The sequence below is a fragment of the Ambystoma mexicanum genome, chromosome 9 (genome assembly GCF_040938575.1).
Source record: "Ambystoma mexicanum isolate Mex_15411 chromosome 9, UKY_AmexF1_1, whole genome shotgun sequence".
In the NCBI taxonomy this organism is placed as follows: domain Eukaryota; kingdom Metazoa; phylum Chordata; class Amphibia; order Caudata; family Ambystomatidae; genus Ambystoma; species Ambystoma mexicanum.
In genome coordinates this window covers 358,554,842-358,569,843 of record NC_090931.1, presented here as the reverse complement: position 1 = coordinate 358,569,843, position 15,002 = coordinate 358,554,842, and the positions used below count along the sequence as shown (strand labels likewise).

Below are 15,002 nucleotides of genomic sequence, written 5' to 3'. Positions count from 1 at the left end.
CCTCTGACCTCAAGAGGGTTTTCCAGTTTTCTCTCCCAGAGGAAATCCTTCAGGAAGTCAAAGGCATTGTTTGACTTTTGTGGGCTCCTCCCCTGACTCTCCAACTTGGATGGTCCAGGCCATTTCAGAGGCCTATACGCCCATGGGCAAACCTGTTCCTGAGGGGGATTCATGCCCATGCTGTCAGAGCTAAGGCCACAGCATTCAGAAACCTGCTTCTTGGGATGTCATCAGCAAGCGGGCTACTTGGGTCACTCGGCCTTCTGTAAAGACTATTTGCTGGACACCAGCTCCAAGCGCGATGCAGAGTTTGGTCAGGCGGTTCTGATGAACCTTTTCGCTTCATCCTAGCTGTAAGGCAGGTTGTTACAGCTCCACCCTATGTTTTTGTTTAGTGGAATCACTCCCAAAGATGGAGGAAAGGGAACAGGACGTATGAGCAATTAAAGTTACTCACTGTAGTGACTAGAGTACTCCTAGTCCCCTTTCCTCCATACGTCCCAGCCACCTTCCCCCGCTGGTATGCCATTGGCTTATAGGTAATGACTATCCAGGTATCTTAAGTGTCCAATGTGTTCAAAGGGGATGGAGATTAAGCGCTTGAGGACGGGGGGTCTCAGCGGGGCATACCCACACAAGAGGCTGCGCCCCTCGCACTATACTAAATTTAAAGGGAATCTAATTTTTTCGCTGCCAAAGGTTCTGGTAACGTCTCCATGCTGGGGGACGTCCACAAAGATGTAGGAAAGGAGACTACTGGTTAGGAGTACTCTAGTCACTACCGTGAGTAACGTTCATTCATTCCAAAGTTAACCAACGCAAACAAACACTGGTACACTGAAAAAGATTCATGTAGATCTTGAAGGTCAAATAAGGACTTCAGTTAAAAGATAGCAAAGCCTAGTTTATGCATAAAGAGTAATGGTTACCGAAGGCCCAACCCGCTCCTAAACTACAAGTGTTGCACCCAACACGTTGGTACACCACATGGCTAAGGTGTGGAAAGGGAACACTAGACAATAAAAATGCATTAAAACAGTTATAATCGGGATCCATTCTGCCATTACAGAACAGTAACCCATAACTAGCATTTAGTGGCATGAATGTTAAAAATTAGCCCCATACATAAATATGGCACCTAAATGGAAGAAGGGGGTTCATGCGTAAGAACCCAAGCCCTGTGGCCACCTATAGTCAGGATACATTTGAACTGATAGAACCAGACCCATAAGGTCATATTGCACTCAGATACATTAATAGTTGGAAGCTATACATTCTAACACATTTTTTAACATGGAAGGTTTAGAATTAATTTTAACCTATGGCATTGCTCTGGGAAACCATCCAGGACATTGTTCGCCTGCCAAGCCATTACGGAAGGCAAAGACCATTTGCAAATCAGGCTTGGTCCCACCCCGAACTGCTAGATCACACCCCTTCTGCACGAGACCACAAGCAGCCCCAGCAGGCACAGGACCCACGTCTAGGCATACCCATCCAACTCTGGATCACAAAGAAAAAATTAAGTAATGAAATGCATTATCATATACCTTGGTGAAGATATAAAGGGACGTAAATGGCAGTGCGACTTCAGGAAAAGGACCTTGGTCCACTAAAGGGAAATCCGAGATCCACAAAACTCTAGGAAAATAGCAAAAAAGTTGCACGGACTTAAGAATTGTCTTAAAATGCCCAAAAATAGGCATTTAGACTTAACAATGGTGGCGGCAGGGGGCAAAACTAAATGAAGTCTACCACCAGCCTACTCTACAACATGATTTTAGGATGATGGAAAGCACCCCTGTCCTAGAAGCCATAAGGGCTACCACAGGGACGTCCCATGGAAAGGGGTTAACTTAATTGAGGGACCTCGGTAGAAGTCCCTCTGCTAATATAATAGACATGGATTCAGGAAAAAAGCAAAACATTTAGGGCTGCCATAAAATGGGGGGAAAATGAGGCACAAAAATGTCATTCTGACCTAACTGGCAACGTTGAATCCAAGTAAAGCAGTATTTCACCACTGGTTCTGTTAACTGTGGAAAGTACTGTGATGTACCAGATGCAGCTGCAACAGCATCCACACTCTGGATACTAAAGTGGACCAGGTGTTCCTGAAAAATGTTTTTGGGTAAAGGTCATCTGGCGCCAAGATGAACTCATGTTTGCTGCTTTCTGCACTTTTCAGCAAGTATATCTATAAAGCCTAAATCTTATTTAGATTCACATGGGACCTACCTACCGTGGAGGTTTGCACGCTGTGAATTTACAAATACTTAGGATTGGACTACATTGATGGGTAAGGGGTGAAGTTATTAGGTCAAGAAGGGCAAGGCCGCCCAGGGCAACCAGTTGACATGCTCTAGAAAACTAGGCATGTGCACATATAAAATCTACCAATGTTGAAAGCTGTTTCAGTAAGTAACCTAGTTGAAGTGGCTTTTCTGCTTGTATTAATCCTTTTCAACAATGGCACCCTCCTCCCTGACAAGTCTAGTCGTGATCAATAGAGTGCTAATAAACATGTAGAAAGTACTTTGGGCTGATAAGGTTTGTAGTTCAACACATCTGGAGAGCCAAATGTTGGAGAAAAGGGATGATGGAATTGGAGTTGTTTTCTTTTTGGTGAGTAATTTGCATTTGAACTGGGCTAGAGTTACCAAGAGTAAGAATCTAGGCATGTAGGAATGAGGTCTCCTAATTCCTTGTTAACTCTTTTGTTTGTTTAGGTACATCCGAGTAAGAAGGGCACGCGCCGCCAGAACCATGAACTGCAAAAGTGTGAGGATGTTCTCAACAAACTCATTAAGTATCGGTTCAGCTGGCCCTTCAGGTATGCATATGCTCATTTTGTTTTTTGTAGTGTTTCACCAGTTGATTATTCTATAGTAGAAAGGCTTACTTTATTCACCTGCTTTAGACCGCGGTCTGCTGGATTATGCATTTGTCTATATTTTGCATATTACTCAAAGCATCAGTGCTCTCCTTTCAACTTGTGAACTGCTTCAATCTAGTGGGTAAACTGAAAATTGTCTAGGACTGATAGTCCTAGCTGTTTTATGCTTTGTGCCTGTACATCCTTTGGTACCTGTGAAGTGGTGCTTCCAATCCGCAAGCAGTGCCTCTAACACCTCTGGACAGTTTTCTGGCCGACTGCATGGTCTTGACTGGCTTTGTTTTTCTTTGTAATGCATAAACAGACTCCAACTGGAAACCTCCGTTCCGTTCTACTTGTGGGACATCCTAATCTTTCAAAAACTGCACTGGCCCATCTGTCTCCAAACCAAAGGGAGGACCAAGCATCTGCATCAAGGGCTTTTTCACTTCCAGTTTTAATGTTGGTCAAATGGCACCAGTTACCAAGTTGATCTATCCTGGACAATTTTAATATTGGCCCATACAAAATCACCAATATGCTTAAAGTGAAAGTTACCTCTACCCCTCTACTCTCTCCATGGTGTGGCAATACATTAAAACTGCACTGCAAAAGGGCAGGCTTTTTCCTGAGCGTAGTCCCTTGTGACACGTGGGCCTGTGTTGAAGTTAATCTGCACGGCTGTCACGACCCTCAGCCCTGATCCCCGCTGGCAAACTCATTGGCCAGGTGAAATCAGGACTCGGATCTCAAATAAGGCCTGGCATCCACGCCTTTGGCGCCAGGCTCATGCACAGTGAAAGACGTCTGCTCAGGGAACTACTTTATTTAGGCTTTTATCCAACATGGAGGCATCCAAATAGTTTGATTCCTGAGAACAAAGCTATGCGGTATAGTGTTTTGGGTGTGGTGGCCTCTGGACTATTTTACCTGGACTACTTTGCAGAGGCTATTTAAACCACACCCGAACAAGACAGCCCGCTTCGCGTTACTTTGCAGCTAGCAACGTGATGCTCACCCGGTCCAGCTTACTCACGAGCCCGGGAAATCGGAACCTGCAGAAAGACAAAAGAACATTGTTAGCAGCAGCATCTTACCTGCGATCTCCATCCTTCACTGCTCGCAGCTCCTGGGTAGCTCCGTTGGATCTGCGCTTCACCCAGACCAAAGGACCTGAAAAAGGAAGAAAAGACATCATTAGAGGAGGTATCAGAGACATTTCAACCACAAATTGATTAAGACTTACCTGGCTGATCACCTTTCGGCCGACATCGCTCTGGAAACCCACACGCGCTGGGAGCACACCGCGATCTACGAAAAAAAGAGTAACACAGGTCAGCGAAGCCAAGACATTGCTGCGCAAAGCACTTACTTACCGCATCATAGTGCTTTTTGTGCGCCATCGTTGGCCGGCGAGGCCCAGCTAGCCAGTTCGCCACGCGGAGGCTCCGCACACCTAAAGGAGATAAGAGACATTATCAAACGGAGAAAGGCATGCAAGAATAACTCATAAACCGCAAAAAGACCTACCTGAAAGACATTACTTGGGCTGCTGTCAGTGAAGTAACTGGAACGCACACGCCCACGAAAGTCAACATGCCCCTTCCCAGAAAGCAGGACAGAGAGCACGCCAACTTCTACAAGAAGGCAGAACTTCCACGAGAATCATCCCAGGGAATCCTTGAGAGGATACCAGCGACCAACTGGCTGGGTGGCGTCCCCGTGGATACCAGGTGAGCGTAACAACGGTATTGGGTTGGCAAGCGGATGGGTCACGAGAGCTGCGGGTCCCGGTTTGGAGTATTCCCACTCGCCTTCACCGTCGACTGTAATCCTGCCTGTGAGGGAAGTTTAGTCTCAAGTCATCATCAAAGCATGGTGTTTCTTTGAAGCATAAGCCAGGCAAAGAGCCTAGCACAGAAGTGGCAAGATCTTCATCTAGGCCCTTGTCATCGACTAAGACGGCAGTGATCCACGGACAAGTGTCCCTATTGGTGAAACCGCCATCGGGGTCATCTCTGACTCCACACTTTCCTTCTCTGCCCCCATCTGTCTCTAAAAAGTCAAACTTCCTACTGCAGCTCCTCAGAGGTATTCTGCCTTTCCTCTCCTTCTCCCAGAAGCTCACGGTTTCTCATCTCTGGTTCTTTCTAGGTTGGACTATTGTAAAGGCCTCTTTCTAAATCTACCTGCCTCTACTCTCCGCCCTCTGCAACTAATCCAGAACAGGACTGCAAGACTTGTCCTTGGCCTCAATACCTGGGATATTATCTCTCCAGCTCTGAAATCTCTATTGGCTCCCAGTGGATGCAAGGATTAAATTCAAAACCCTCTGCATTGTCCACAAGGCTTTCTGGGACCTGGGTCCAACATATCTCCAGCTATCCCTCTGCAAATACCTCCCCTCTTGAGCTCTTCGGTCCTTTACCTCGAACTCCCTCTGGGTCAGTCATTTTTCAAAGAAACGAGCTGGTGGTAGATCTGTCTTCGGATGCGGCCTCCCTCTGGAACAGCTTCCTTGCCACTCTAAAACTTGGGGAGAACCATCTCCGGTTCCGGAAGCACCTCAAGACCTTCCTTTTTGCTTCTGTCTTCGCTCCCCCTCTTCCCCTACTGATCTGTTTTCTCTTGACACTGCACCTGGCTACCCTCTCCTCCTGGTCCTGGTACCTGCTCACCCTGCCACCCTCCCACACTTCCTCCAGGCCACCCCTTGCACTTGGGTCTGTATCTGTACCCATACAGCACCCCCTTTTTTTCTTCCTGCACTTAACAGACCTACCCTGTCTGTTGCCTTAAACTCAGCACTTGCCATTTGCTGGCTGCACTACCACTGCTTGTTGCCTTTATTGCTTATTTATTATTTGTTTCTCCTTTGCTCCGCACTTTCCACTTCTCCCCCCCTTCCATGCACTTTTCCCCTCTCCCATGCACTTGCGCGTTCTCAATATCACTGGGCCTAGTAAGATCGCTGTTTTGTTCTCCCCTGTTCCCTGCCTTGCCGCGCTCTGAAACACTTGTGTACAAGCGCAATGGAAATAAAATATCAATTCAATCTACCACTGCGTCCACGGTGAAATCCTCATCGACGCCTACTCCGTCGACTGCTGCCCTGTCGGTGAAAATGCCCACGACTGACCCGCCTACTGTCCCATCGCTGAATATTTTAGCAACCACGACATCGCCGATGACTACCGCTCAGACTACGAGCTACTCGACTACGCAGTCAATGAAGACCCCAAGTTCGTTGTTTCCTTTAAGGGAGCACGAAAGGAGAATGGAGGATCCCGTTGGGGAGGTCTACAGTTCGGAGGAGTAAGTGCAGGGAGGCTGTGGCTCAGGCCAGGAGGTTGACAGCCCCAGTGTGCACCCCTTGAGGGAGCCTTATAGCCCTCTAAGGCCAACGGATGGCACTGGTCCATCAACACTTTCACCCACAGGTCTTAGAGATTTGTCCCTAGACAGCCTTACTTCTCTAAGCACACTTGTATTAGAGATACAACAGCGCTTGCCTCCAGAGGCTGCTCAAGTGGAGCCCATCCCCAGAGCTCAGCCCACCAGGGCCAATGAATACACCTCGCCCACACCCACCAGTGCCTCGTCAGGCAATGCCACCACTGGTGGCGGACCCACACGTAACGGACACAGCGGCAGAGTACACGGGTACTACGGACACAGTTGAGTTTGACTTCATAACAGCCAACGACCAACCGTTGGGTACAGATGACACCCCCAGGTACCCTCCAGATGAAGTGGGTTCTTCCCACTCCATGTTGTCAAGGGCATTAACCTTGTTCAATTTGGTACCCAAAGAAAAGGCAGGGATTCTTGAATGAGAGGCGAGCCTCATCCAGAAAGACAGTAACCTCAATTCCACTCCTGGACCATGTGTGGGAAGAAGGCCTGGACCTTATAAAGGCCCAGAATTCATCCCTGCCCAGACTGGTTAGGCTGGAAAAGTATAGACTTCATGACTCGTACCCAGGTGCCTCCGATTTCAGCCATCTCCATACTCAGTGGGCTTGGCTGCAGCAAATAAGCAGTCAGCAAATGCATCCTCCAAGTCCCCGATGTCCACTGGATCAGGAAGGGAACAAGTTGGACGCCATGGGCAAGCGCATTATTTTTGCAAACACCTCCACAGTTGCGGCTGCGAATGCCCTGGTCATACTAGCTCGCTACGATGGGGAGCTATGGTATAAACTGGGCCTGATCCTAGATTTGCTGCCCTGAGGACAAAACGGAGGTCCTAGCCCTATTTCAAAAAGTGACTTCTGATCACACCATTACGGTGACATTAGATGTGGTGGACTCTGGCTTCCACCAGTTAGGTAATGGAGTGTCACTAAGGAGGCAAGGATGGCTTAAGGCCACCAATTTCAGGGCCAGATGCGAAGTCAAAGGTTGTGGATATGCCCTTCGAGGACAACCTATTTGGCAAGGTCATGGATAAGACATTACAGGCAATAAAGGCAGACAGTTGGGTCCCTAGGGACCCTACAGCAAACATTCTTTTGGTCATCCAGAGGAAAATTCAGATCCTCTAAAGGCTCTGCAGCTACCCCTTACCGTCAGCCCTCCCGATCCTCTTCACAAGAGTCATACAGGTACCAGTCACAGGCTTTTGGCGGAGGACAACGCAGACTTAAACAAGCAAAGGCGCAGATGCCCACGCAAGCCTGACCAGGCACAGGGCCACACCCCCACTATCACACCCCAGTGGCGGCGCATCTTAACACAATTCATCGGAGTGGGTGAGTATCACCACCGACGAATGGATGCTCGAAATAGTACGCCAAGAACACACCCTGGAGTTCGAACATGGACCAGCTGCTATGGGAGGTACAAGCAATGTTAATGAAAGGTGATGGAACCCGTGCCCCCGTGCTGCTGAGGCTCCAGATACTTTCTGGTTCGAAAGCAGTCCGGAGGATGGCAAGCAATCCTAGACCTGAGACTTAAGGTACTTGAGGCGTCACAGAAGCTCAGATGGTCACGTTACAACAGGTGGTCGACCAGTAAGAGGAACAGGATTTCATGACAAAACTAGTCCTGGAGGATACATATTTTCACGTCCCCATACATCCAAGACACAGGAACTTCCTGCGCTTTGTGGTCCTAGGACGTCATTACCAATTCAAGCCACTTCCCTTTGGACTAAGGTCTGGCACTGAGAGTGTTCACCAAGTGTCTGGCACTGGTGCCAGCTCACCTGAGGCTCAAAGGCATTCATGTCTATCCTTACCTGGAGTACTGGCTCATCCCATCCCCTACTAAACAGCTGGTGCTACAACAGAGACCATTCACCTTTTAACGGTACTCAGATTTTCCATCAATTATCCGCAATCCTGCATGGTGCCATCGCAGAACATACTGTTTCTGGGTGCCCATCTCAACACAGTGGAATCCCTGGTATCACCCTTGGAGGGGAGAATGGTGGCCATTTTAGGGAATGTCCTTCAGCTGAGGGCGACAAGGGGCACGGAAGTCTGCAGCATCAAGTCTCTTTTAGGGTTGATGTCGTTCTGCGTTCCCCGATATCCATGTACTTGTCTTTTGCATTTCTTTCAAGAGCTGTATCAGTCTTTGCTATAAAGGTATTTTAGATCGACATAAAATATTGCGTATAGGTCTAGAGTGCAAAACGTACTGAAATCTCAAACCGGTCCTCCCTTGAGGGTTCATGACTGGGTGTCCCTGAAGAGGCATTTGGGGCTCAACTGCTGGGAGGGAAAGGTAGAGGGCACCCATTCCACCCATGGGGGAAATGGCAGGGGTTCCAAAACACGGGGGCGGCAGTTGACAAAATGTTAGTCACCCAGTGTGCTCAGACATACCCAAAGATACTTCCCTGTGACTGGCCAGAATCTAAGCCGGAGACCGGAGCCAAGACCTGCTGTGAATGTGGTGTAGCCCCAGTCACGATACACGCCACATTGCTCCTGGAGGTAAACTGATAAGCAGGGCCCACTGCTATTGCAGGCCTTTGGGTGCTTGCCCAGTAGGCGGAGCAGGGTCTGCTTCGGACTGTGGTCTGGTCTGTGAGGCGAAATGCCTTCAAGGGACAGATTTCTTGGTACCACCCTTGTCAGGAATCTGATTTCCCCCTGGCTGAAGCCTGGGACAATAGTGTGCTCTCGTCACAAGTGTAGGGGAGGGTGCTCAGATAACCTTTCTTTACGTGGCATAAACGGGAGGAAGCGATTGGAGAAGAGTAAAGGGGGAAAGGAAAGACTAAAGTTACAGCAGGTAAGTGGTGAGTAAAGAGGGCTGCATTCGACACAGAATGGAACTGAGAGGAAGGCGCACAGGTGTTGGGAAGTATAGTGCATGGTTGGGCTACATGGCCGGCTTCTGCCCTTGCAATTCTTAAAGGGAAACATGCTTGAGCTTGCCAGGACTACAGTCCATCATCTCTCCGTGGATCTCCCATAAACATGGAGGAAAGGGGCCATTGGACTAGGAGTTGAGTAGTCCCTATATTGAGCAACTTTTCCTGAGGAGTTACTCTTTGCAATGCAGTCAATGTTAATTTAACATTGACTGCATTGCAATTAACAATTAGTACTCTGTCAAGCAGATGAGTGCCCTGTCAAACATAACCTAAATAATGGGTGCTGATGCAATACAACTGTATTATCTGATGTAACTGCTCTGATGCCCTCTAGTGAGAGAATCAAGCAGCCTGAAAGTGAGTTTCAGGTGAAAAATAAATTCTGTTGCACGTTCAGTCTTCCAGGCATGGAAAAGGATGCATGCATGCACTGTATTTTCTTGGAAGGATCACAAACTTAACATCAAAATTTCAGTAAAGGTTTGTGTATGGTGGTCAGGCAAAAGATCTCTTGCAGGCAACAAAGTAAACATTTTCTGCACTCATATAATAGCATCTTCCCCTTTCTTAATGCTCTGGGCAGACAATATTTCCTATTTTTTTTCTACCATTCTACCAATTTATTTCCACCTAAAGGTGATACTGAAGTAGTCGAAGATATAAAAAGGTTCTTGAGCCCCATCTTGCGGCTACGCCCTTGATTATGGACATGGTGAATCTACACAGTGGAGATTGCTGTGCAGACTATATCTCTACCCATGTAGACGGCAGCATGTACAGTTGCAGTTTAACATGGATGGATAGCTGCATGGTTTGTTTTGCAATCTGACGAAATGCCTGAATCAAGCAATTGGTCAATCTCTTTCACTATTCTGTTCGAATCTGGTTTACTCTGCGGAAAGATTCGGTCATGTCCAAGACATCAAATGAATTCTCTTTCTCCAGCATGTTGTCTGGCATGGATTCACATGCTCATGAATATTCCCTGTCGGGATGGGAATCCTCGGTAAAATAAACAGTTTAAGTTTTGTTTCTAAACTGTCTTTCTCCTACCAACAAATCACTGAGCTATTGTCCTGCCTACCCCTGGGCATCCGGATCAAGCCCATCAGCCCCGGGAGCAGGCATCCAGATATTTATTAAAACCCGAGCAGCCCCGGCTAGGGGCTGTCTGGGTTCATTCCTGGCGCCTTAGGCACCAGCCTCATAGACATTACTTACCTCATGCAGACCATGCTGCAAATGAATCCAAGCCAACGTGAGGCCTGGATGGGACGATTTTACTACAGGGACTATTTTTTACTCGGGTGTGGTTCTGGGGAACTTCTTACCTGGGACTACTTTGGAGGCTATTTAAACCACGCCTGAACAGCAGCACACGCTTCGCGTTATCCTGCATCCAGCAGCGTAACGCTCACCGTGCCTGCAAGCCAGCATCCAGTCTTCTGCCACGCCCGTCTTGAATCCAGAGCTCCTAGAAGAAGAGGAAAGAGACAAGGTTAGAAAAAACTAACATTATTTCAGTTCCTCACCTGATTCCGGATCCATCACGTCTCCAAACCTGGAAAGAACGTTATTTTCTGCACGCGTCGCAGCGCTGCGCCATACTCGCCAGTCCTCACAGCATCTTTCGATTCGGCGCTGCCTCCATTTCTTTGCCGAGCTCCGGCACGTAGGGGACAAAAACAACAAGGTGAGCCGAGAGAGCCTACAAATACAATCTCTTTTACCACCATAGACTTACCTGATTTACCACCGGAGGCATAATTCTTTAACTCTCCACATCCTCATACGCCGCACCTGTAAACGGAGAGAAAACACGTTAAATGCATGCATCATTTACCGGACAGCGTTGGGTAATAAAGACTCTTACCTGCACGCCATCAGCTGCCACGAGACCAACTTCGCTCGGACTCGGCTGCAAGATAAGATAGGAATGGGACAAGAGTGAACATCGGACATATTGAACTCTATGAACTGTATACTTACTGGTCCTCGCCAGGAACCTCAGAGCCAAAACTCATCCGGAACTCTCCCAACACCTTTGAGCCAGTGAAGTAACTGGTATCTACGCGCCCCTGCAATCCACGCAGGATGGAGAGCTCATCTTTCAAGAATATAAGGTGAGATTACTGAAAGGGAATTTCGGAGGTGATTAGTGGGGAGAACAGCGGGGTGCCATCGCTAGAATCCACGGGTGGCTAAACTCCTCTCCACTTGCAGGAGAATATTTCTACGGGTCAAGCAGACAAGATTAGGAGGGCCAGTCCAGTCTGTCAACTCTGCACTACACATCACGTTGGTGGAGACAGCAGCTGTCCGGGTTCGACCGACTCCCCTGTGGGAGCCAGGTGAGCGTAACAGCTATGGGTCATATGCCGCCAGCCAATATCTGCCCTATACCTTCGCCCCTCCTCTGGCAGCCATCTTCAGATTTTTACCACACGTTAAAGTGTTGTGGGACCTTGTGATTCGCGCTTCCAGCTTTTCTTGATAGGAAAACTATTTTTCGGTCAATTGAGTCCTTGTGCTCCATCGTTTATTATTCTGATTAACGGGGACCATTTTTTCCGCATCTTTCATCGCCCCTCAAGGACAGAAATCGTTGAGTGTTCTCGGAAGTTTCCTGAAGTTCTACAGGCCTTGACTGCGTGAATGTTGGACGAGAAAGACAGTGCTTCCCTCTTCAAGCTTTGCTCAGACTGCGGTTTGCGGAATGGACGAACAACATTCCCTGTGTCTGTACTGCCTGCACCCGACCATAAGGAAGAGGATTGTGATTTGACGTGGCTTTATGAAGTGCACAATGAAGGATCGACGCCAATGGTTGGAGTCGTGGCTGCAGCCCAAGGCCTCTGCCACGGGTGGTACCCAGGTGCATGCCTCTCCCGGATCCGGCAAACCTGAGCAGGCTTCTAAGTCCTTTGAGGGCGCTTCACCCCTGGGGGCGCAACATAAGTCCAAGCACCGCAAGTCCACTTCCATTGAGGTTGACGCTGCTGTCAGTCCTGCGAAAGTCAGGGCACGATCGTCGTCCCCATCTGCATCGATCTCCAGTCACCGCTCTGGTTCTTCGTCCAAGAGGAAGTCAGATAACCCAGGAAAGCTGAGCGAATCCGAAGAAGACCAAACGGAATAAGGCCAAGCAGGGTACGGTTTATGGCCTACCTGCGACAGAGGAGGACAAAGGAGACAAGGGGTCCGACCAGGCCCCGAAGGAGGCTAAACGGGACTAAGCGTCCGACCCGGCCATGAAGAATGCCAAGCAAGACCGGCCTTTCCATGAAGGCCCAGGTGCACCAGGCAAGATCATCCCCCTCCATCGAGGTGGTGGCGTCACTCTCGAAGGCTGTAGGGGTGGGCCCGGCCCAGGGTACCCAGACGATGGCCGAGGTCTCTCTTCCTCCCAGGAGGGATGCTTCAAGCAAGCCCCTTGAGAAGACACTGGAGAAGAGGATGCCGGACCTCAGCCTGAAGCTGACCCCTCAGCACCCGAAGTGGGTGGGGGAGGCGGTGAAGGCCTCCAAGGAACGTACATCTCTTCGGCCGACTAGGATGAGATCCCCTCTATCCACACTGACCATGGTGACGATGACAAGGGGGATGTCGGAGAATCACGCCACGATTGGTGGGGGACAATTCACGACGGGGCCGCCATCTATGGGGACTACAAAGGGCCACAATGCGAGGCTCATGGACCCAGCACACCTTCCCCCGCACCCCTCCTTCAAAGGTACGGCCGAAAGATCTCACTGGACATCCTTTGAACACTCCACACACTGGTGTCAGAGATCCAGCGGAGAATGCCAACGACCCCTCCACCCACGGCACCAGTTCCAGCCACCCCGTTGACACTGGGTGAACCGCCAGCCAAGAAGAGGCATCTCACGCCTACATGCCATCTATTGCCTCCCTCTCCCCGAGGGAGACTGAATCGGACGTGGAGTCAACAGGAACGGATGACGGCCGGTCGAAGTGGGATCCTTCCATGCAATGATCGCCCGAGCGTCAGAGCTGTTCCAGCTCGCGCCTGAGGAAAAGTAAGGTTTCTTATATCAGCGCCAGGAGGCTAAGAGGAAGAGCATCCTTTCAGTACCGCTCCTGGACAATGTTTGGGGATGAGGAACGCCTCTACAGCCCCAACAAAGAGAAACCGGCTGGAGAAAAAGTACAGGGTGCCGGACTCTGCACCCAAGTGCTTGCAGTCTCAACCGTCACCTACTCTGTGGTCTCGGCGGCGGCCGCCAAGAATCGTCGAGTTTGGCGTCTTCGTCTTCCACCTCTCCGGACAACGAGGGGAAGAAATTGGATTCGATGGGTAGAAAGGTTATCTACCGGGCGACGGTCAAGACTGCAAACGCCCTCGCGATCGTGGCCAGATACGACCAGGAGCTGTGGTTTAAGCGGGTGCCGCTCCTGGACTTCCACTCCGACAAGCGGGTAGAGGCTTTGGAGGTCCTTCAAGAAGGTGAGATGGCGTCGGATCACGCCATTAGTGCCCATGAACAATACTACATTATGAAAGTAGAGCCTATCTTACTTTATGCCGTCGATGTGTGTCTGACGAAGCTGGGGCCTCTATTAAATCTACAAGGCAAACTTTGGAAAGAGATTGTAGGTCTACCAGGTTATCTACCAAATGCCATCATTTTACATGAACTAGGTCTATATCATTTAGCAGACAAATATCTCTGGCGGATGGTTACTACCTTTAGTAAAATGATTTCTCCTCCAAATTCTCTGTATGAGGATTTTAAGTCATTGCTCTCCTTTGAGTGCCCCGTCTCGATTGTGGAATTCAAAGAACGTATATATGCCATCTTAATGTCTTTGAATATGTCCCAGCAGGATTTAATTGACTCACTGAGTAAAGTCAAAACTCGTTTCTTTAAAAATGCCTGGGCACGCAATTCAGATTTGATCGGTGGCTATTCCTCATTCAGTTCCTATGCTATCTTTAGGCAGGCAGTTACTCCTCGGCTGCCCTATCTATTGTGTTTTCCTGACAATGTTGCAAGAAGGACTTACATGTGCTTTCGTTTGGATCTTATCCATACCGGTTCCCGTATTAGGAACTGGTCTGGTTATAGGGACCTGGGGCAGTGGGACTGTTGCAGTTTTTGCTTGGAACATGCTGAGATGGAATCCCTAGAACATCTGTTTATGCATTGTAAGTTTTTTGAGCAACAAAGGCGATGCTGTTTGGGTGAATTTTTATCCTCATATTCACCTTTTGAATGCCATTTAGTTTGGCTACGCTGTATGCAGGGAAACTCTAATACCATCATGCTTGCAACTGTTAGGCTTGTTCTGCGAATTGAGGTGCACCTGCTGCCACTAAACAATGGCATTCTTAGTGGGTCGTTTTTGACTCGCTCCACTAAATTCAATTAGCATTTGCCTCATAATTGGAATGTCTTGTGCTGATCGTTTGATTTTGCGTTACTTTCTATCTCCCAGCTATTCCCTCACTTGCTTTCTTATGACGGTAAACAGTTTTTATGTTTAATGTATGCTGGGTGGTTTTGTATGTTATGTGGGCCACTAATATGTATTTAAAGTGTCTTATTATGTGATGATGGTTTTAAGATGTGTATTTTTTTTTTTTTTTGTTTTTATAAATATTTTGTAAAATACGATTGTAATTTAGTAAAAATTTGTAAAGGTCTAAATTATATTTTGCTACCAAAAACAAATACATTTTAAAATAAAGAGAAAAAAAATAGTGCCCATGGACATTGCGGACACGGGGTTCCGCCAAATGGGAAACCGCGTCTGCTTTCACTGTTGTGG

General features: G+C 48.4%; 1 protein-coding gene across 1 annotated transcript in view; it reads left to right on the top strand.

Moving 5' to 3' along the window:
* BAZ1B (bromodomain adjacent to zinc finger domain 1B) overlaps positions 1 to 15,002 on the top strand; it is a 769,492-nt gene that overhangs the window by 728,526 nt on the left and 25,964 nt on the right. The window contains exon 18 of the mRNA XM_069614785.1: positions 2,730 to 2,833. Coding sequence (XP_069470886.1) covers positions 2,730 to 2,833 — 104 coding nt within the window. The remainder of the gene's footprint in view (positions 1 to 2,729; positions 2,834 to 15,002) is intronic.